Genomic DNA, 24,548 nt, shown 5'->3' with positions numbered 1-24,548 from the left:
AATGGGCAAAACCCACTTTTGTATATAGGAAAATATGGCATTCTAGACTCTACTGAACGGATCTGGCACTATAAAAGTTGCACGGTGAAGGTTTTCAGCCTTAAAAATCGAAAAACCGGAATATATTTTCTGCAAGTTTACCTGGTCAGGGCATACAAATACACAGGTCCTTCCTGATTGGACAGCCGCAACTATTGAGTCAACCGAAAGACCGTAAAGAAAGTCACCATTCTGTTCTATACTGATGAACTTGGATGACCTCTCCATCTCCTGGAATTGGTTAGTGGTCACGTGGATAAACTGCTCAGTTTGATAATCGTTATTGTTATTAGGGGATTTGGCAATTCTGTTTGATGATTCGCTGATGTTGCTGAACATGTTATTGTTGTTTATGGATGCAGATGACAATGGCATGCTTGTGGGTTGAGATGATGACGCGTTTTGGGAATTCATCGGGGCTGTTAATGAGGGTTGAGTAGCTTCTATTGCCGTTTGTGGTTCCTGTGATGACGGGCGGGTTGTGTCTGAAATGACCCCGCAGATCGTAACATTTTGATTACAAAAATAAAGCAGCCGCCACTTTTTTGACAAAAGATCTTCAATTTCTTCTGGAACATGCGCAATAAAATTGACGGCGTTTTTATTGTTAACATCTTAGCATTCCCAGCCCAAAACTTTCATCTATGCAAGGTGATAGGATTCCTCAAATTAAATCCCATATCAGCCCGCGCGCGTTAATCCTCCGAATTTAACTTGTTTTCAGAAGAATCGTTCAAAAAAGCGCTGAAAATATTGAAAGCTACTTTTTCCCTGCGCGCTAAGTTTGAATGGAAATAGCTCACGCAGTGAGGGTAGTGTAGTTGATTCTGGGAAGTAGTCACAGAGGCGTCTCTGTAAGGCTGCCGCGTCCCCAAGAAGTGCACTCACTATCACCAGAGGTCTCACTTCCCCTGCCCAGTGATCTGGTGCCACAGGAGAGATCTCCTCGTAACTCAGCACACGAGGCATGTCTGGGGTATCTGTAGATATTATACATCAAAATCGTATACGTTAAATTGAGGACAATACTGATACTATTTGGCGAAAAATGACGCAAAAAAGAGGCCTTAGATTCCAAAAAAGAACATTCATGCTCACAAAATGAACAATATTGAGATATGTGGAAAAATAGAAAAAAGACAGCTGAGAACAGACTATTATTAATGCACTGCAGATTGAAAGCCTAATGCAGCTCCGCTGCGATTACCGAGAAACAAAATTATTTTTTGAAATGAAAAGAACAGTAATAAATACAAATGCAGGCACAAAAATAGAGAAAAAGGAAGTCAAATATCTTAGATGATATAAGGAGCAAAACTTTTATTCTTATGTGAAACATATCCTTACAAAATAGGTCCAAAGCATCAAATGCTTGTGGAAATTAAGATAATATATTCCCGAAAAAACTTTTATTCATCTTGATTATGTCCATAGTAAGTAGCCATTTGCAACACTCAGTGATTCTTTTGAGAGCACCATAGAAGAAAATGTTTCCATTAAATTGGAAAAAACAACTTAACAGGGGAGTTATTAACTCATGCTATCGTCTATCCAAATTGCTAAGTTCTTGTGACGGAAAAATTGAAAGAAAATATTTTTCCATTGCGCTTAAAACACTCACGTGCACATTTTAAAATGCCGAAAGTCTGCAGTGCCAGAAGTCGCTACTCAGCCAGAAGTTGAATTCCTTTGACTTTCGTCATTTTAAAACGTGCGCGTTTCGTGTTTTAAGCATGCTTAACTGACTCTGCAGAAGTCTTCGAAATTCTGACCTCATATCTCGAACCGCTTCGCGGTTCTCGATAAACGCCAGAAGTTCTCAGCGACTTCAAGCAGAGTCACTTACTTTCATTTCAGCTGCATAACAGCTGGGAATATATATATATATATATATATATATATATAGACGTATAAGCAAAAATCACTTTTTAGAAAGTCAAGTGACCTATGGTTACAAAATATCAATTCTATCAGCAAAAAACTGTAAAATGCTTTCATGAGATCATCAGTAAAAACAAATACTCTGATGGAAGCATTATCAGAAAAGGAACCTGCGTTTTGAACATGAAGGTTCAACCCAGCATGAAGTTATAATGCGGCATTAACACGAGTTTAAAATACTATCGTTTTAACTTACTATTAAAATGGATGACTTCTTGATTACTTGTGCCGTTGTTATGCTTTGACTTGCCTCCCTTCTTCTTTTTGCCCCCTTTGCCACATAAGTACTTGAGACCTTTCTTCTTCGGCACATATACACTGTCTGCACTCGCTAACTTCCTGTTCTCTTCTTTCCTAAAATAGAAAGAGAACAATATTTAAACTTCGAAATTCTGTACATTCAAATTGAAAAAGAGTACAGTAAAAGATCTCCGTTGTATTTGCTTTCATTGAGGTCTATTTTTTTTTCTTTTTCAATTTGACTGTATCCGAGATGACCAAAGTTTAAGACAAACGATAATGATCTGTAAGTTTTATATGATCGCTGTATGGTCAGTAAGTCTCCGTAAAATCCATATACTATTATCATTGGTGAGTTTTAAGTTTGGTAGTAAAGCTGGGTACTTACTTTTGTACGCAATCAATTTTACGGTTTGAAACAGATCATTTTTTTTTCTTGCCAGCCCACTTTTTTGTTCGGACACTATTTGACTGTTTTGAGGGCATCCCAGACTATATTAAGTGGCATAAATTAACAGTTTTTCGCTGTTAGAATTTCATTTCAAATAGTTCTTTCAACTTTTCTCATTTCTTAAGAGTCATGGAGACAAAGGGTCCAGTTTTGTCGAAATTTGTGTTCAATTTGCCCATGTTAACAAATTATTCTATTTGGCGCCATATTCGATCCGATCATCTGATTTCTTAAATGATTTCTTAAATCAAGCACTGAATACTTTTGACATGCCATTATGTTACATTTTATGCACATTTATTAAATCTGTTTAGAAAATTTCATAGTTTTTTTGAGGGAATCACTGACGTCTAGAGAATTATATGAAAGAAAAATTTAATGATTTTTTCAAATTAGGAAAATATTTGCTTGTCAGCATTTTATGGCAATTTGGCAAAATGCTGGCACTGCTTGACAAGATTTGGAACCGATTTGATTATTTGAAACAAGTTACGGTTTTTCGGATAGAAGAGACATTGAGTTACCTTTCTTTTTAGCTCTTTATGATTGTTATAGAATTACAACAATCGTTGCGGAAAACCAAATGCGGGCTGCATTTCGTGAGAAATTAGCAGAAAATTATAATAAAACTTTTTGAACAAAATCCGCATTTCATTTACGTTATGCCTTTCTAGGCTGTCACAGAAAAACATTTCTAATTATCGATCATAAAATATCCATATATAGAGTTCAGAAACATGAAAAGCGTTCGTGAGAAAGAGAATTTCGAGACATTTTTTCAGAGCAATCTAAGCCGATTTGATAAGAAAATAAATTAACTTCTTAGGTTGATTGTTTTTTTCTTCAAATTAAAGTTTATTTATATTTGGTTCTGTGTTTTGTAAGACCAGCAAAAACCGCTAGTAAGAGTTTTAAAGAATTTGAGCAGTTGCAACTGCTCAGTAGGCTAGAACCAAGATCTCCATTTTTTTTATTTTATAGAATTTTGATCCTAACATAGCGAGATGATTGAAGATGTGAGATCAACTTTCATTTGAGTTTCCCTTCACACTATATTATTACGTTCACGATTAGTATTCAAAAACAATAGAAACGAAATTTTAACTCTTAGATGTAATTGAATCAAAAATCATCATTATAGACAATGTTCCATTTTGACGCCAATATGTTATTTAACAATAATAAATTCGTTTGCGATATACAAAGAATACAGTCATCTTTCGTGTATACCGCGCGAGCACCAAAAGGCTGAAAGCCTGTTTGAGGGGCGGCTTTTTAAAAGAAGAGTAGTCAATTGTAAATACTTGTTCTAATGCTAGTGAAAAACGTCAATGAACACAGTAAAATGGACCAATTACCAAAACTTATTATTAAAAACTTCCGGGTCTAAAACGTAGTTGTGCCTAACTATATGAAGTAAATCATTCAAGTTTTGGTGCTCACAATCAACGCTATTTGCTATGGTGAAAAGTATTTCACAGTTCTATTTATTGTTCTTAATGGTGATTTGTCTGATAATCAAAACTTACAAGTCGCATAAAAGCTTCGATATGACATAGTTTCATTTTCATAATTTTATTCATCTTGTCAATTCTTTAAATTACTAAAACAAATTTGTTATCTTTAAATTTTTCCTCTTCTTTCTATTAAAGTACTATCATTTCTTGGGCATAGCTAACGAAACAAGTCTAATGATTTTGTTGCAAAATATACTCCGCAATTTTGACATCTGATTCAATTTTGTCTTGTTATTGTTTTGTTGAATAATTTGCTTAATTTCTGATTAAATATAGTTTGCTGCTCTGAGTAAGATAGAACTGTAGTTTTTTTAAAAATTATACTGTCACTCATTTTCAAAAGCCTCGCCAAATTGACCAGTCATTCCCTCTGTTAATGTGTCAATTGTTACTTTGTTGTTACTCATTCTTATAGCATTTTGATTGTAATGTGTTCAGGTGTTTACTTGGATGAGCTTCCCAATCTTGTACATTTTCATCAAATTGAACGCCCCCGGAGTTCTAAGATGTGTATTGTCACTTTTGAAGAAGCCTGCGGCAGAACTACAAAAATTTGTAGATTTCAACATTAGAATGTACGAACAATCTATGCCAAGCATTAAGAACGTCATATAAAAAACTTATCATAATTAGGCAAAAAAATGCCGCTAATTGAACGCTTAGTTTTAGATAACATTTATCTTGCCAGACGTTGCAAGATCATTTTATTGGCTTCCGGCAAAAAAACGTTAAGAGCGATAATTATTATCGTTGATTGTTTTTTTAACAAAATTAACAGGAGTCATTTTGACTCTTTAACAAACCGAATGAGAAAAGCATTAGTTAGGGTTTTTTTAATCAGACGGCTGGTGCGATGTAATAACCATGACAGGCTACAGAAAGACGCGGATATGGAGACGAGTGGTTGAAGTTTTGACTAACATGAGCATAGAACAAGAAAAAGAAACTATCAGAACTCTAAAGCTAAACAGCCTTGTTCTAGAAATCTTCTGGTTCATTGGAGAAATATAATTTCTGTAAATTGCTCTTTTGTTTTCTTAATAAATAATCAGCAGTAAAAATTTTAAAAAATGATAATTTTTTCAAACAATTATTCAAGATTAATTTTCCTCTGCAAGCTCAATTAGCCAATCCAATATCTCTTGCTTGAATCGAACAACGTTTCACCGGTTTTTTATTATAAGTCTATGAGTGGAAAAAGCTGAATAATTTTTATTATGAAGAGACTGTTAAAACTGCTAAGAAAATAAAACTTGTTTAAAATTTTTCGCCACAAGATAATTACATGCCCGGGTTGACCACCATAAAAGAAACTTACCAACCATAAAACGCCATATATGGATTTTATGGAAACTTACTAAACATACAACGATCATAAAAATTTTTGAGTTTGGCTGAGAAACAGTCCAAAGAGCTACATGCAGTTACAAAACAACGTTTCTGTGCATAAAATTTAAAAATTCTGTACTTTATTTTTATGGTACCGTACTTACCATAAAACGCCATAAAAAACTTTTATGGACCGTTTTATGGTTTCAAATTTTCCATAAAAAATTCTGTATTATAAAATTCCCGATTTTTTGAGGTTATCGTCCAAATAAAATCAAAAGACCAGTCTCAGATTCACTAAACATCAAAAAACAAAAAGTCCACTTTTATGGTACCGTACATACCATAAAACGCCATAAAAAACTTTTATGGACCCTTTTATGGTTTCCAATTTTCCATAAGAAATTCTGTATTAATAAATACCCCAATTTTTGGGAATATTTTTTAAATCAATGCAAAATTAAGTATCAAGGCCACGATTCAAATATACTCCAATCTAGAGTTGTCCAGACATATATTTGCACTTTTTTTGTAGCAGTATCTGCCATATTGTTTCCAAGTATTTCTATGCCATTTTCGTTTCCACGTAATTTGCATAGATTAAAGTTGTCCTCAAATTTAATTTTTGCGCAAAACAGTTGTCATTTGAAAATAAATATATGGAAATATTTAATAAAACCAAAATATTGTTTTCTTTGTACAGTGATACAGAGCGCTACATTTCTTGATTTTGGTAGAATTAGTATGGTCAATTTAGCAATTTTGTGAGACCGTGATATCAGATACTTAATATACCCATTGATTATACTAATTCTACAGATATCAAAGAACCGAGTTGTAAACGAAAACTTTACATACTGTGATAACTTTTACATGACTCCAAAACTTTAACAGGACTCTCTTTGACAATTCAACATGCAATGAAGAGATTTTGATTTGACAAGAAATTTGCTCATGTCTACAAAAAATTTGTAGTTGGATATTTTTATTTGCATCACGATTAACTTGATTGGCCAATAACTTTCGGCTTTGTTTTGTCTATTACCGATGTCGTGAACTTCTTCGCAAATTATTTATTGCATGTATTCGAAAATATCACCATTCATATTTTTTGTAGGTGCATGTAGCGATAGACTTTTGAAGCTGGATTACAATGCCAGTAATAATCCAGTTATAGGGGATGTAACTCGGCTTTAGAGGAGATATTGTCACTACAATTTGCAAAATGTTGCAACGCAAAACAAAAGCAGTGATGTGGAAACAAAAGGTTTGGACATTTGCTAAATTAGAAGCCTGAACATATTATATTGAGTCCTTGACTAGATACCAAATGTGGTATGAGGTTTATTTGTCTCCCTTTTGATATCCCACTGAATTTTAAAAGGACCACTAGAATATTCGGAGTCTAATTGAGTTCCTTTTCTTTGTTTTAACTCGTTGGAATCCAGGAACAAATTCTATTTTAACCATCAGTCCCAAAAAGGATTTTCTACATATATTTGTTATGATTGTTTCACACAAGCACTCCGGGGCATAAGAGCTGAAAATCGAAAGAGTGTTTGGTCGAAATACTACTTTTGCAAACCAGAATCAAGTTACGTCCATCCAGGCGCCTTGATTCTGTCTTCCTTTAGAATTGTTTGCCGCAGTTGAGACGCATTTGTTGATGATACGCTCAAATGTTTTCTTTAATGACAATGATTTTCAAACACTGAGACCTCTTATTCATGGTTTGTAGTTCTCAAAGTTGCTCGATAGGTCTATTGTCGCATAAGAGCCTGAATTAGTGTTTCATTTTTCTAAATAAATTTCTCTGAACAAGATAATTTTTTGTTCAGGTCAACGGGCAAATAAAGCTACAGAGAAAATCTCGTGTCCTGTATAAATCAAGGCTGGATATGATGTGCTACAAGCCGAAATTGCCTATGACCAAACTGTGAACATCGATTGTGCGACGTAGATTAAAATCAGAACCTATAGGATCTGACTTTGATCTACGCCGCACAATCAATGTTCCCTTTTTGGTCATATGTTTGACTTGGTCATATGTTTCTTTACAAAACATTGTTATACTTGGTCATATGTTTCTTTACAAAATTTTGCCCATAACAAAACTTAAACCTCATTGTACTGAGTATACATACTCAGCATGGTCGCTGTTGTCCGCACGCATGTAATAAAATGCAATAAGAAAATAAGCGAACGCAAAAAACTATGACACGTTAAAACGCTAGTATTTACGTCGGTAGCTTCCACATTTTAAGTGTTCGTAAAATGGTGACGATTTTATTGATTATAATCCATGTATTCGTCTCTTTTTTCCACAATTTTGATATCGGTGGCTTCTGCTGTTTAACAAAAACTAGCTTCCGCATATTCCAAGCCACTTTTATGTCGGGGGTTTCCAATTATTTACAGTAAAAATTTTGCCCAAGCTTTAAACTCACGAAATTTCGCATTGTGTTATCATTGTATTCAAATCCCGCGGATTAAAATAAAAAATAGTTCATATATTTGGATCTTGTTTCAGCAGACACCCACGCCAGACCACATTTACACGCAAACCAAAACCATTTCCAGGAAACGATCTCAGATGAAGCGTACAGTTTTCTAACATAACCACTGTAAACTCACAGATTGAAGTGCTGGTTTTAACTGAGGGATTTTTGTGTTCTCTATAAATGCAATTTTACCTTTGTTCTTACTGAGGGATTTTTATGAAATCAAAATACTGAGTGATTTTTATGAAGTTAGCAATGAATGAATGGAAAGAGAGGAAACAAACTATATCATACTATAAGAAACAAAAAAACAAGATAGAAGTTAAAAACGATTGCATGGTTTAAATTTGACAGCGCAAGAAAACAGAAAGTTTTCTTTTTACTAAACTGCAGGATTTTTTAAAAGTAGACATTTCTTGCTAGGTTTTTTTTCAAAGTTTTCTTTGAAACTGCCTGTTGAACTGCAACTTTTCTCATGTTTGCTGTTTACTTCCCATTTGGACATAATGAATGGAGACTGAGACCATATTAGTTTGAACAAACAAAAACAGTAGAATTTATTGAAGTTGAAATTAAGGTAGGTGGTGAGGGATTTTTGCGAAAAAAGTAAATTTGATTATTTTGAAAAACTTTTAAAAACGAACGATTATTGCAGAGAAAAAATTCTTACAAATTCAAATTGTTTCATTATCTCGTTGGTTGCTGAAAGCAATAGACTTAAGCAGTATAATTTTCTATGATCATAAAGATTTATATATAGATTGGCGGTGAAAGAAAAGGTGAGAAAATTTTCTCCAAAGTGTTGTTTCGTATTTTAAGTTTGATAAAAATTGAAGGTAGGTGACTATAGAAAGCCATACTCTTTAAATTCATTGTTTGATGTTTAACGAAATTGACTGAAGCTGCAGTCTTGAAAAGTTCATATAATTGTGTATAAAAAAATTGAGTTGAGGGAATTTTCTGAATTAAATCCATTTCTGTTATTGAATGTCTTTTTCTTTAGATGGCTAGTCTAATTGAAAATGAAACTCCATCATGGGATGAAGTGTCTTCCACCAATGACATTTCAACCGACGTTTTGGACGAATTTGAAATTTCGACGATTGTTGCACTCATAAGTGGCGAGACAGAGACCACAGAAGCCAGTACAGTTTGTAACTTGACTTCGTAACTTGCTGTCGCTGAGTTTGAATGAATTATTATGTGTTCGAGTTCGGTAGGAGTTTTAGGAAAAAGAAAATAATTACAGAAAGAATATAGCTTTAAAAAAGAAAGTTAAGTTTTTACTGGAAGGTGGTTGGGATGGGGGTGTACTTCTTTTAACCGACTCATTAGGTTCGTTCTCTCCCCCCCCCCCCCCTAATTGCGTTCGTTATTCATTCACCCCCTCCACTACGTTCGTTTTCCGGGTAGTCGAAAAATTCTAAGTTGCCAATCCATTATGCAAAGTTGTCGGTAATCAATTTTGTAGGTCTATTGAAGTATAGTTAAAGTACCTTTAGCAGAAGCGCTAGATACTAAACACTTCATTGAACGAGCTCAGGCTCTAAACTAACTATATTCACTAATTCACTTTTGCATGCGCGTGTCAAACGAAGGATTGATGAAAATCCTTGCGAAAATTAGCGACGCGATTTGTGCGATTTGAGGCAACTTGAGGCGATTTGGAGCAATTTGGGGAAAACGTAATCGCCATTTTACGCATTCCTACTGTCAACAAGTTTCACATCCAGGATTTAGCAAATTTTGTTTTGATTTATTTACATCTTGTCTACAATGTCCACTTTGTGACTGCTTTCAGCATTTGTGGTTTTCAATATTTAATGCCGAGTGTAAACTCCTCCAGGCCTTGTACATGTACAAATTATGGAGGAGTTGACTTGAGGCAAAAAAGTTTCAAAAAAATAAAAAAAGAGTCGTTTAAAAAAATATATACATTCGCATAAATATTCAAGCAATCTTTAACGGAGTTTGTTGCAGAAATTGAAAAAATTCTTGCTGAGTGTGAATTATAATGCTTGTGAATAGTACGTAGGCGATAAAAGTCATAAATGCATTCATAAAACTTGTCGTATTGTGATTAGGAGTAAGTTTGTGCATAAAAGAATTAACTTCATCCAAGAAAAATAAACATTCAAATAATTTTTTATGATACTTTGGAATATTTTGTTGTTTGTTTTGATGAAAAGGACCACAGGTTGTCAAGGACAAGTTGACTTTTGATCGATTTCGAGGAAAAAGCCGGCAAAACAAAAACACAATTGTTTTCAAAACCTGACGGAAGTAGTCGACTTCTCAAAACCTTTTATAGCAACAAAACAAGCGAAACAAAACGAATCAAACTTAATTTTACTTTAAAATTACACAAACAAAATTGTCCTAAGCACATTCTCCATCCCAACATCACTCATTAATACAGGTTATTAAACACATAATTATATACCAGAACACATAGAAAATGAATCTTACAACAGGCGGCTACTCCAAAACGTTTTTGCCTAATCATGTCAAATAAAAACATAGCTGGTGATTGCCGTTGAACTCTTTCTGTTTATAAAAATTTATTGTCCACTAATTAGTCAATCCAATTCTCGACCATAGTCTTTTAATTTATTCATTGTTTTTATTGTCTAAGTGGTAAACTTTTATTATTAATATAACTTCGAACAAAAAAATTGACTCTGGCCGACTGAAAAACTGTTGATAATGGCTTCGCATAAAAATATCGATCGAAAATGGTCTTCTAGAATAAGAAAAACGGCTAAAACTATCAAAAGGGTCCGCTCACGCAAAGATTTGCCAACTCTCATCAAGTAGGGTAAGTAGGGCCATTGGGACCTCCGAAAGTTTGAGACGACCGAGATTTTTTTGTACTTACTCTTCGATAAATTTCTTGGACGGAATGATGCCAGCCATTGACGAGTCGTGGCTGCCAGTGCCATTGTCTCTGAATGCCTGCCACCAGGAGGGATCTCCGTCTCTGTTTCCACAAACATGCAAAATATCTCTTTTACTGAATGTCAAAGCCAGCTCTGGACACGGACATCTGGGTTCACGGTCTGGATCGAAGTTGAACTGGGCTCGAACTTGGAACTAAAAAATTATGCGTTGAAGCAAAATCAATTTTCACTGAAAGCTTTTCGTCTACAGACTACTTGCAGTGCTTTTTGACATTTTAAGGAAACAATTTTCTTGTTTTACAACAACCAATACTCAACCCTAGACGGCTACGGTGAAAGTTCTTGCAAGAATCTTGCGAAATTCCAACGGCCATCTTGCAGGAGTCTCGCTGAAAAGATAGATATCTTGCAAGATCTTGCAAGATTATAAGTAGAATCACAAGATTTTGATAAGATCTGCCAAGATTATACATTATTTCACAAGATTTTAGCAAATTGTTCCTCATAATTGCTAATAACCGTCTTTTCTTAACAGACTAGTGAACTGCAGCGAATCAGCACGAAGCAGTTTAGTGACTAATAATACAGCTATCAGGTTTTGTCCAATTATAGATTCGCAATCGGTCTAAACAATAAATATCGCTTTCAAGCTTTCAAGCTGTCGGGGATTACTTCAGGATCAGCTTTGTCCATTGTTGGCCATTTGTACAATTTACATAACAGCTCAGACAGGGTGGTACCAATCGAAAAAATTTGGAGTAAAGGATCCTATTTTGTGCCCCAGTTTATTACGACGGCTATCTTGCAAGACTCTTGTATAATTGCGCACTATCTTGCAAGATCTTGCAATCGGATTTGCAAAAATCTTTCACGACAAGCGTTTGATTCGCGCAAGGGTCTTGCAAGATGAGAGTAGGAATTGTGCTAGGGAAGCAATGAGTTTTGATAGGGTTCTACAGAATAGACTGCTAACACTATAAAGAATGGTTGAGAGAAACAGTACGACATTCAGATTTTTGTTGTAGGATACCGTAGGGGTGAATTTTACACTTACTTGGGGTGCAACCTGATTAATAAATAAAAAGGGTTTCAGTTTTTGTAAGAGAACAGAAGACGAGATTGGAAAGACACAATGGAAATGATTACTTTGAGTTGAACATATTCTCAGACAATCTGTTTATCGACAATGAAGAAAAATCAAATCTCTCTACTGCTCTGCAAACATTCATTATAATTCCAAAAAGCTACGTACAGCACAATTTATGCTCTCTATGCGGTTTTTTGCTCCAAACGTTTGATTTGTGCTAAGGAGTAAAAAAAGCGTAAAATTGCTAAGTTTAAAGCGAGATTCCATTTTTTTCAAACAAAAAATTTACAGATAAAAAATTTTATTAGGTCATTACAAATAATAATGAACAACTTTTTATTTTTGTGAGTTCTGCACAAAACTCAACATTATTTCAGAGGTTTAAAGGTATTATCAAGGGATACAAAAACATTTTGTACCATTTTTTGTCACATAGGACACTGATAACAAACGAAGTATTAACAAATTTTCTCAATCGATTTAGGTATTTTGTCTTCTAGCAAAAAAAAGACAAAAAAATTCGGACCATTTTAGAATTAACGCTTTCAACATTTTCACTTGGTGCATTCAATGTCTATCATTTAGAGTTTTAATCTCGACTTTACAAAGATTGGCATAAGATAATGAACTTTTATTTATTAAAATTACTCTAAAAATTTTTTTATATGAAGACCTTCTAATAGCCTCCATGGCCAAAACCGGATGTCAATTTTGCAAGGTCTTGCACGAATATTGCAAGAAGAGGTTACTTTTGCAAGACATTCCAGGAAAATTGCAAAATTGTCATCTGATACTCATTCTTTGATTTTCTTTTGAAATAGTTCATGAAACCTTATAACAATAAAAATTTTCTTTTTTGCGTGGCTTTTTTTTATGATTTTGCAGAAATATTATACATCAATTTGATGTATAATATTTTTTCCAAAAAAATATCGTAGTTTCTAACAGTATTGTTTCCCATAAAAGTAACCTAGACCGATAATCTAGAAAAGAGACAAGATTCAACAAAATTTGAAAGGTAGTGTTCAAAAAATCGTTTGAAATGGAGGAAGAAGAAGCAGAAGAATATGAAACCTTAGATGCGTTATATTGTTAATATGTGATCTAATTTGAGATTCTTTGATCTTTTTGTTGTTTTTCAATTAGAAATTTTATTGATTTATCTCATAGGTTAGAATAGACTTCGATGCTCAATGGACTAATTTTCTAGGTCCCAATACGCATTATCTTGTTTTTTTTATCATTTTTTGGGGCATATTTGTTGCTAATTTTATGATTGTTTTCTGTTTTGATCGAAAGTCAAAAACTTTCTATGATAGACCTACTACAGAAGCGGACAGAATACACTTGAGCAGTATTTTTTCGAAACTTGATTTTATTTTAAGTCTTACATTCATAACGGTGCCAAATAATTTTGAGCATTTACTATACCGTCTTTGTAAAATTCAAAATACTCCAATGTGAAGATATTTGATTCCTGATTTTTTAAGCCCTGTCTAAAAGATTCTGATTAGTATAAGTCTTTTTGTTTGGACGTGATAATATTATCTTGCCAACATTGTTCAACTTCTATTCTCTTCACAGCCAACTGAGCAGGAAAGAATAAAAATTCTAGGAAATTCTAATTTGATATATGTGACTTTCAATTACTTCTGCAGCAAATGAGGATAATCTGGGTAAAAATCCATATCGGAGGTCTATCTCATTAGATGGGCTTGTCCGGACGTATGGGGTCTGTATGTACAAATAAAGTGTTCTCTCTCTCTCTCTCTCTTATAATTAGACTTCAAGGTGATTTCTGAGTTATGACCGCATTAGTATTTAAAATGTACCTCAACATCATTTGCTGCAGTTTCAATCTGTCCATCAGTTTGGTCTTCAGATTGTAAAACAACCGTGTCAGTGTCTAAAAAGTCACGTGGCGTTCTCACTGTCAGTTTGACTTCTGGTCCACTCAGAGCACTCATCATGTCACTCACATCGTCCGAAGTGAGGCCCTCTGTCGACATGTCATTTATTGCCAGCAATTGATCGCCAACTTGGATGTCTAAAATGAAAAAGAAGTGGCGATTTTTAAAATCGTTTTCAAAGATCGCAATCCTGAATCGCACATATATTTGATTTAATGCAATGAGTTTGTGATAACCTGCATAGCAAAAGTGCTTCATGAAGTTCTTGAATTCCAAGGATTTCTGCAACCATTCTGTAAACGTTAATCTGAAATTTCGAAGAAATAAACAACCCAGGTTTGGACCTCAACTTATTAAAAGACTCGAGAAAGAACACATAATTAGGCCAGGCTAAGTCAATTTATTGTTCGAAAACGGTTTTTTCACGGGTGGAACAACTAATTTTTTGTTGCTTCTGCACTCACTGACTCAACCTGAGTAATGCAGTAACACTACCAGACTAATCCAAATTATCGCACAGTTTGAAAAGGACAAATGATTGAAAATTTTTTGAGTTCTTCAAAAAAATAAATCAATTGTCGCAGTCGGCCTATATTGACATATTATTTGATGGAATAGATTTAAGTTGCCTAACTGTAATGGCCTTCATTTGAAAAACACATATTAAATTAGGCATTTTGTCTTTTAGCAAAAGAAAAGACAAAAATATTAGGACCATTTTAGAACAACCACTTAACGCATTCAACATTTTCACTTGGCGAATTCAATGTCTATCATTTAGAGTTTTAATCTCGACTTTACAAAGATTGGCATAAGATAATGAACTTTTATTTATTAAAATTACTGTAGAGTCTATTTTTGTAAAAAGACCTTCTAATAGCTTCCCTGGCCAAAACCTGATGTTAATTTTGCAAGGTCTTGCACGAATATTGAAAGAAGAGTTTACTTTTGCAAGACATTGCAGGAATATCACAAAATTGTCATCTGATACTCAATCTTTGATTTTGTTTTGAAATAGTTCATGAAACTTTATAACAATAAAAATGTTCTTTTTTGCGTGACCTTACTTTATGATTTCGCAGACAATTTGATGTCAAAATTCAAAGAGACAAGATTCAACAAAAATTAAAAGACAGTGTTCAAAAAATTGTTTCAAATTGAAGAAGAAGAAGAAGCAGAAGAATATGAGACTTTAGATGCGATATATTGATAGTTTGTGATATAATTTGAGATTTTTTGATCTTTTTGTTGTTCTTCAAATGGAAGTTTTATTGATTTATCTCGAAGGTTAGAATAAATTTTGATGCTCAATAGACTAATTTTTTAGGTCCCTATACGCATTATCTTGTTTTTTATCATTTTTTGGGGCATATTTGTTGCTAATTTTATGATTGTTTTCTGATTTGATCGAAAGTCAAAAACTTTCTATGATAGACCTACTACAGAAGCGGACAGAATACACTTGAGCATTATTTTTTCGACACTTGATTTTATTTTAAGTCTTACATTCATAACGGTGCCAAATAATTTTGAGCATTTACTATACCGTCTTTGTAAAATTCAAAATACTCCAATGTGAAGATATTTGATTCCTATTTTTTATGCCCTGTCTAAAAGAGCCTGATTAGTATAATGCTTGTTAATTGGACGTGATAATATTATCTTGCTAACATTTATAATTTAAAGTTTCTTTTTCTTTTTGTCTTTTCTGACTCTTCAGACTGCAAAACAAACAAAGCCGCAGAATAAAAATGGTTTAGACGCACACAAAGACTCCTGGCATTCGGCCACAAAAAATTCTCAAGAAATTGATCGCAAATGAAACAAGGCGGCTCGGTAATGTGCGATGGCACATAAGGTTCCGACCCCGCTCATCCACAATTTTGGCATAATTGTCTACCAAATGAGGAACAGATAGAAAAACCCAAAAATTATTTTTTGCGAATCCCAAAAAAGCACAAGTCTTTTTCAAAAAATTCTGTATGAACGATAAGATAGCCTCCAAAGCAAATAACCAAGTGGAGTAAAAATTGATGCATTAGATTGATGTAATAGTCAAAATTAAGAAAGCGAGTCAAGACGAACAGCAAAATCAAACAACAACAACAACAAACATTAGTTACATCAAAAAATTTATGCCCTCTTAAAAAGTAAATTTAATAACAAAACCAACATACCGTCAGACAAATCTAAAACTAAACAAAAAAAAACTTATAAATCACCAGAAAACATATGCGACCAGTCCATAAAAAGGTTTGGTAGCAATTATACAAAAAAGAACAAAAACAGTAAAGTAAAAAAATTAACTTATTTTTTGAAACAGTTAACTTCAAAGTAATAAATACCGTTAGGAATCAATTAACATTACCACAAATTTACGATTACCACTGCTTCTATAGAAGGGCATTAGGACCTGTCCTTATTCATTTTTCAAAGCGGCTAAAAAGAACAACAAAGAACAAACAAAATTTCATATGAAACTTGCCAGAAAACGCTGTCAAAACAGTCAAGCCAAATTTTGGAACTCAAAATATATTTGATTTCGCCTTCTTCAAACAACTATAATGTAGTACGTGGCCATTCATTACTAAGACTAGGTAACAATAGACAAAAAAGCGGAGTGCTAAAGTATGTAATACTTTTAATTTTTCTTCGAAATAAAATTACATTCAATGTCATGAAAGGCATTAATTACAAAATAGCTATTTAAATAGAGTCGTTTATTCATTAAAAGGAAGCCCTCGAGACCTGTAATTATCCAGAATATTTCTTGCATCTACAAAAAGAACGTCAAATATGGCAAAAATCAATTTAATTTACTTTTTTTTTTGAAAAACCGGTGTCGAAGCCACTAAGGTCATAACAAATTCTTTGAAGAAAAAAGATTTTGTGACACCAATCCCTTTTATTCCCTTGACAACCATAATGTCATATTTGACCTGTAATTTACTAACGAGATTAGGTAACAAAAAGAAACAAAAAAAGAACAAAATTGCGAAGTTAAAAAGTTTTTTTAAATTTTGGAAAACGATTGTTTTCAAAGTCATGAAAGCCATCAGCTATCTACTAATATCAGAATATCGGTTTTTCTATTCTTCAATGAAACGCCAGTGAAAGCTATCACTATACAGGAAATTTCATACGACCGAAACGACAAAGTATAAATGACAATTAGAGACAAAATTAAAAATTTCAATTGATTTCTTCAAGAAAGAGGCGTCGAGGCCATTAAAACGATGATGTGCATCTTTCAGGACTTTAATATGTTCAATTGTGCCTTACTCTGAATGCTAATAAGGTGACATGAGAGCTGTCAATAATGTGATAATGTGACAAAATTAGAAAACGTGAAAAACTGGCAAATATCAAAACAAACAAAAATCTGAAATCTTGTAGTATCAAAGCCAGAAAACAATAACTTCAGGCTTAAAACTGCAACGGAGAATGAATGTTAAATCAGTAGAAAGAAGAAGCAGTCTTTCTTTGCTGACACTAAGCTGGAAGTTGAACAAATTAACAAAAATTGAGGAAAAGTTAATTAAGCCATTAAATAATGAAAAGTCAATTATATTTAAAAAAAGAAACGACCATAAACTTTCAATTAAAAAACCAAATGCCTTAGCTTGGAGCTGCTTAGAAAGCGAATTGGTTGGACCTATCACTCCTGAGCTTTGATTTGATATGTTCTGTTCTTTATTATTAAAAAGAAGTCTTTTTTTTTTTTAAAAAAAGACCAACTGATTACAACCCGATTTTTTTTGGATTGTAACAGTCCAAGAATGGCCCAAAACTAGCCCTGATAAAACTTATTGTCCGTTAGGAACAATTGATTTTTCGAATGTTGTAGATAGAGATAATTTGTTAGTTGAAAACTCAAAATAATTTCTGCATTTTTGATAATCAACGAGTAAAGTTAGCAAAAAAGGCAAAGTTTTAACTACAGAGCACTCCCAGCGGACTCTGAAGTAGAAATAGCCCCCCTCTGAGTCTCCAAAGATTGTATGAGTGTTGTTTGGGGGTGTACTGTCGGCAAATTTAATCAAAGTGGACTAAAGTAGCTTATTTAGTGCTGTTTTTGATGAAAAAGGCTAAATTTTGAAATGTTTATCCAGATTTTTTGACCAAAAAAATTAAATCAAAACAATCAACAATAATTGTTCGTCTTCAAAAATAAAATCAACGACACTATTCTTAAAAATTATAACAAATTTCAGCAAAATTGATGAAAATTTAGGCAAAAATTCCGGAAAATGTGAATAAAAACAACGTGAATTCACTCTTCTTTTCTCAGAAGTTTAAACCTCGATAACTCCCTGTAGAAAACGAAAATTTAAAAAGTCTTTATAATTCCATATTCTACGCTGGACGAGCTTTCTAATGATACCAGTCTCAACTCTCTACGATGAATATATCGAGCGGCGAAAATTCACGGAACAAAAAAAAACCTATTTGAGTATATAGTTCCTCCCCCCTCAAGAGGGTCGGAACAACTAGAAGAGAAAAATATTTATCAAAAAGGGATTAACTGAGAACAACTGTTTGACAGCCCGGCTAATTGTGGAAAGACCACGATATTTCGATACTGAGAATCCCATTTCGGCACTTTCTTGTTTCTTAATAAGATTAGACATGTTTTAGTATCATCGGCTGAAACAAGAAACCAATTAATAATTAGACCAGGTAACCATCGGATCATGTAATTTAAGACCATTTAGAACAAAATTCTAATACTGGCCTAATAATTCTAAAACTATTTCTTTTTCGTTTTATCTCATTTATTTTTTGGATTTATGTTTTCTTTTGCTTTCAGTTTCATTTTCAATTTAGTTTGTTTTACCGATTAACTGCTGGTTCAAAGCACTTCAAGTAGAATGAGCCAAGCAGGGAGCGAGATAAGTCAAAAACATTCACGCAAAAATCCAGTATAATTAAGAGTTTAAATATTCTTTTCAATAAAAAAGACTAAACTGCATTTTAATCGTTTTTGTTGTTCTTCTTGCAATTTTTTTGTTCATGCTTTGAAAAAATTCCTATATTGAATCGAAATTTATTCTCTAATTGCTTTTAGGGGTTTTAAGTTTAAAATAGCACGGGAAATGAAAACCTCAAGAAAAAATCTAGAAACAGTTTTAGGAACAAACAAATTTTGTTTTTCATTTTCACAGAGTGATTCATTTGATTTGACTGTGAATATAAGGACAATAAATAGTCCATTATCAAATAATAATTATTATTTACTTTTCAATTTTTATTCAATAAATATCTTGCCTGAAAATTAAAGGGAAAACAACATTTGTTCCCATAGGAAGCGACGAAATAAAAATTTCACGGAAATTCCAAGGAAAAACGTATTGCCGTGAATTTTACCCGTTAGTTGATCTAAGATATGCGGTTTTCAGTGATGGAAGTTTCATTTTTTACCGCATTCAACGCTAAAAACTGCAATTCTTACAACCATTCACAGAATTTATCGCAATTCTCACATTTTTGCAATTTTTAGCTTTGGCATGTCAAACCAGGGTATCATGCACATTATTAGAAGAACCCTTTCGTTTCCTATATTTTTTAAAACTTTGCTGCTCATATTTATCGTGAATAAAAAGTGAGTTTGTACTTGATTTTTGTGCATTGCCTCCTTTGATCAGCCTGGTCACTACGATTGAGCCATCGTCCATCTCCTTCACAGTCATGCCCTGAAAAGGCAATAATCAGTTTGTACGTCGTTCTGTGTTGATCTCTTAATTTGAGCGAGCTGAAATTTCGATTGATTATGAAAGCAAAATTAGACAAGTCTTCTTAGTTTACAGTTCCGATTTGTTTCTGACCTCTAAAACAGGCACAATTTTGAGTAAGAATTGAAAAGCAGTGTCTTCCGTTCTGGCCAAACTTTCATTTTTTCTGTATTATTTTTTTACACTTATTCACAAAACTACAAAAGACGCAGATCTGTCGAAATGCAAACTGAAGCTTACAAACTAACCAGGTGTTCGCCGGTTGGCTTTTGAACAAACAAGTCTTTCACTCTCTCTTCAGAACCACGGTCCGAAGGACGCCTTTCAAACGTCGCCGCTGACGCATATCCCTCTCCCCTTTCTTCGTCTTCCGCCTCAATTTCCAGGTGTGGCTGATCGTTGGGATTTACAACAGTTGCGTTACTCACAGGAGTGGTAGATCTGCTGACGTCAGAGTAGGTTCCGTTCACAATCACGTGAAGGCGTTTTCCCCGATCATTCTGTGTAAATGAAATAGTGTGTAATTTGCTATAACAATTCGATCTTGTTATTTGTGAAATTTTTGCATTGTCAAAACATCAATCCAATCTTAGATTCACATATCAATTCTGTCTTCTTTAATTGTGCAGTATGAAATAACTTTTTTTGCTATTTTCTTAGTCAGACTTCGACTGAAAAGTGAAATAAATTTAACTGGGCTATTTTGAAAAACGAAATCAATTATCAATAATAAAAAACATCAAATTGTATCCATGTTGATCTGCGGAGAATTTTTTTCAGGTGAATCTGAATTTTGAGACAGCTGAAGTACCATTTTTGGCAGTTTATAACGCATCACATGACTCAGATTTGAAAAAGTTTGCTGTGTTGTTTCATTGATATAATTGTTTTAAAAACAGATGTTACAATGGTAGTTAAAAACAGATGGTAGTATATTGTTAAAACGACTGGAATCTGAACAGACGGTTCTTCCTGTTCGCCGTGCGTTATCACAGCTTGCATGCTGTGTGGACTGCATGACTTAATGATAGTCAGCAGAAGTGACTAAGTTTTGATCACAAATGTGTTTTGTGGTCATCTGATGACACATAAGAAACCACGGGATGAAAAAGACGCAAATCATACTTTTTTAACCAGGCTACATCTGCTACTTGCAAAAAATAAAATTGAACAGGGAAAAAATTGCTGAGAGGCGTAGAAATATTTTAGTTAAGACAGTTGACGCAAGTGCCGCAGGGTTCAAAAAACGAGAAAATGGAGATCTGATTTTAATTCGTAATAACCAGCATACTCCGGAATTCCGTATCTATTTCTAGACACCAATGGGTTCGTGATTTTTCTAACTAAACGCCTGTATATAGACATGGAATTTTTCTAAACGCCTGTATATAAACATGGAATTTTTCTGAACAAGGGATAGCATTTAAGTCAATTGTATTTCCATGAATATTGTAAAGTAAAACGTAAGATGTTTCTAATAAAGAACCAATTAAGGAAAGACCTGATTGTAAAGAAAGAACTTAGTTTGATGTTTGTTGCGTTTTAAGATGAGAACTAAAGCTGAGTTGTTTAAAAGTCTCAAAAAATTCTGATTATCAATTCCAAAGTTTGAAAAAAGAGCTTTTCCAAACATTTGCAAAAAGGGGAGAACTTTACGTTAGCCACCACTTTTTGCTCTTAAGACAATTTTTGTCTTTTTATGGGAGCATGCCAGACCCACATATGTGATATTGAATTAATCTTTCGGCGTCTAGAATCTCATTACAAAGAGAAGTTTATATGCATTTGCCTTTTTGGAAGAAAGTGTTTCAAATAATTTTTGCAGATTTACATTCAATTTTGCCAAAATCTGATCAAAATATATTATTTGAAGATTTAAGAAAATTAAGGCTTTCTTGATGGCATCCTTGATCAACTATTACGTTGCTATCTTGAAATCAAAAGTTCCGTTTTTGGAAAAAAAAATCTGACGAGATTTCCTACCATTTTTAGCTAACTTGATCATTCTTTTTATACATAACGGGGTTTGTTTCACAATTTATAAAAAAATGTACAAAACTTGAAGCGATTATGTAATTGAGATCGGTTATATTTGGTTAATGTTTCATGAATTTTTGCAAAAGTGAGGAAAATTAGGATGATACCTCACATCGTACTTTAGAAAAACTAAGAAAAGACTATTTTTTCACAAAACGCTTTTTGCAGAAATAAAAATGACATGAAATTAAACAAAAAGGTATACAAAAAATGAATTCTTTGCGCAATTGTGTGAATTAACGAAACTCAAATACAGAAAAAAAATCCAAAATGATGATTTTTATCAGCTTGTTCACTTTTCATATTCGTGGTTGCAATTCTTTTTACAAATAGAGAAGAAAACGCTTGATTTCAATTGCTATAAAAACGCAATATTATCAGTAGGCTAGTATGAATAGAAAGCTACTAATAGAATTTGATCTAATTGGAGCATTTTTTTTCAAAGATCTTCTCATTCAATTTGCTTATTTTAGAAGTTTTTTAGTTTTCACATTTGCACACTAATTTAGTCTCACCAGAAGTGCACAGTGTTAGAGGAACGACCTTCAGCAAGTGTGGAATCAGATTATGGAACTTCTAGAAATTCACGCCATTTTTTGTTAGAATATTAGATACTTTTTGATACTTCCCTAATTAACATCTTTTTCGTGTTTTATCTAATCATGAACAATGACAGGTCACATCCTTTTCGTGCCAAATTTTTATATAAAGTAGAGATTTCATTTACAGTCAATAGTTTCTCTCACTTTTATGATAAAGATCAATTCAATTTTTTTAGATGTTTAAAGAAGTCTTTTTTCATCTTCAGTTCTCGATTTTTGTGTTCCTTCGTTACGTTTTAATCGAAGCCAATTTTAGCATTTTTTTACCTTTTTTACTGGCTATTTTAAGAGGAAAATATTAATTCATGCCTTGCGTCTTTTTATGTTTTCTCTCAATTTTGACGTCCTTTGTTCCGAAAGTAAACTGTTTCAATATTCTTGCAAATTCAGCCAGCTCTCAAGACATCATTAATTATTATTTCCTTATGTCACTTTTGGATTATACCACAAAGTCTTGTCATATTTGATATTTTTGTATCAAATCATATTACTTTGTAAAAAGAAAGTTTTCACATTTTAGACACTTATTCTGTTTAATGAGTGTAACGTTTAGTTGTGTAGCGCAAAGTTAGACGCCATTTGTCTCTAAAATTCTCATTGAGCCTGCAATTCTTTCTCCTTATATGTTTCTTCTCCGCAGTCACCTTGCAATTATTTTTTTATTTACAAAAAATTTAGTGTGAGGAGCTTTTTTTATGCCCTTACTTTAATCAAGTTAACAAAAAGTTTTCATCGAACTGATTTTACATAAACAGTGCCCTAACATGAGAATTGTTTTGGGTTCCTTTGTTTCTTCTAAATTATTCAGGTTTAATTGATTCGTGAAAAAATGCATCTCACAGTGAATTTCAAATGAAGAATTATTTTGCTCTATTTTTTGTGTCAGTTCTACTGGCCATTCTCCTTCTTTCTTTCGAAGAGACGTTTGTCAGCAAACAATGGCCATTTCATCAAATGTTTTATTTCGTTTTCAGGTGAATTACAACCACATTAACAGCGACACATTTCAACGCTACTAAAATTCCAAGATAGGAGCTGTTTTTTTTAAAAATAGATCTTCTTTTTGTCTTAGATCATAAGTGTAAATTGCTACAAATAAGCAGCTCTGTATACTTTCCATAGAATACAAGGCAAAGCGAAAATACTGCCTCTGATGTTTTGTTTTTCATGCATTTGACGTATTTTTAGAACATCAAAATAAAGTATGATAACTTAGGAAATTAGGAAATCAATTTAGGAAACTTAAAATTTCAACAACAGGATACGATAGTGTTCTTGAACAAAAAATTATATCAAATTAGGAAAGTTAAAATTTCAACAACCGGATACGATAGTGTTCTTGAACTAAAAAAATATTTTATGTGAAAAGCCTTGTGATCATCAAGAAAATCACTGTCAAAAATTTTGTTTCTCTGTTTTTGTTGGCCTCTAAGCAACAACCGTTTGATAACAACTTTTAGGAAAATTAGGCGAAAGTTTGGATTTTTTTATGGGAGAAGACTAAGGCTTTTTATACCACAGTAAGAAACATATTTTTATCTTACTTGAGTTATGTAATAATTAACTTTTTCACAGAAGCTTGCCAAAGCAAAAAAAACATTGATATAGAAAAGCGTTCTGAAATATCAATCTAGATGAGGTGATATGTTTCATTGAATGTTTTCAGATTGGAATGTGAGAATTTTTTGTGCCAGGCGCAGAGTCAGGCGAGCCTTCTTGTTCATGTTTATCATATTTTCTACAACTATTGAAAACTAACTTTACCATAGATAAAAATAAGTTTGCTCGGTAATGTGTACATAAAATTTCAACCCCGCTTATCGACAATTTTGGCCTCCAAATTAGGAAGATATACAAAACGTTCAAAATATCTGACATGTTGACCAAAATTATTGTCTACGAAAAAAAAACGTTTCCAACTCAGATCACTTAGAATAGCAGATATTGACACATTATTGGGCCGTTGAGATCTGCCATTATTAATACTACAAAACAAAAAAATTAAAAAAAAAACAATAAAGTGATAACGAAAATTAGAAATAGGATTTTTTGAAAACAAAAATTTTTATATAAAGAATACCATTAGATAATAAATAGAAATGTAAATGGATTTATGCTCATTCATATCTCAATAAGAAAACATTGATACCTGTCATTATTGAGAATATGAATGTCTACAAAAACAAAATCACACGAGAATCACAAAAAATTCTTTAAATTTTTTAAAGAGAAAGGTGTCGAAGCCGTTAAAGCCATAATCTA

The 24,548-nt window shown here is 33.1% G+C and overlaps 1 protein-coding gene across 1 annotated transcript in view; it reads right to left on the bottom strand.

The window, feature by feature from the left end:
- LOC142337646 (uncharacterized) overlaps positions 1-24,548 on the bottom strand; it is a 66,337-nt gene that overhangs the window by 28,098 nt on the left and 13,691 nt on the right. Inside the window, exons 7-14 of the mRNA XM_075387033.1 lie at positions 19,896-20,147; positions 19,530-19,608; positions 13,838-14,052; positions 11,973-11,984; positions 10,897-11,111; positions 2,177-2,334; positions 843-1,019; positions 142-524 (exon numbers count right to left, since the gene is read on the bottom strand). Coding sequence (XP_075243148.1) covers positions 142-524; positions 843-1,019; positions 2,177-2,334; positions 10,897-11,111; positions 11,973-11,984; positions 13,838-14,052; positions 19,530-19,608; positions 19,896-20,147 — 1,491 coding nt within the window. The remainder of the gene's footprint in view (positions 1-141; positions 525-842; positions 1,020-2,176; positions 2,335-10,896; positions 11,112-11,972; positions 11,985-13,837; positions 14,053-19,529; positions 19,609-19,895; positions 20,148-24,548) is intronic.

Source organism: Convolutriloba macropyga, chromosome 4 (genome assembly GCF_964194025.1).
Source record: "Convolutriloba macropyga chromosome 4, txConMacr16.3, whole genome shotgun sequence".
NCBI classification, from domain to species: Eukaryota; Metazoa; Xenacoelomorpha; order Acoela; family Convolutidae; genus Convolutriloba; species Convolutriloba macropyga.
This window is presented reverse-complemented; position numbering and strand designations above follow the sequence as displayed.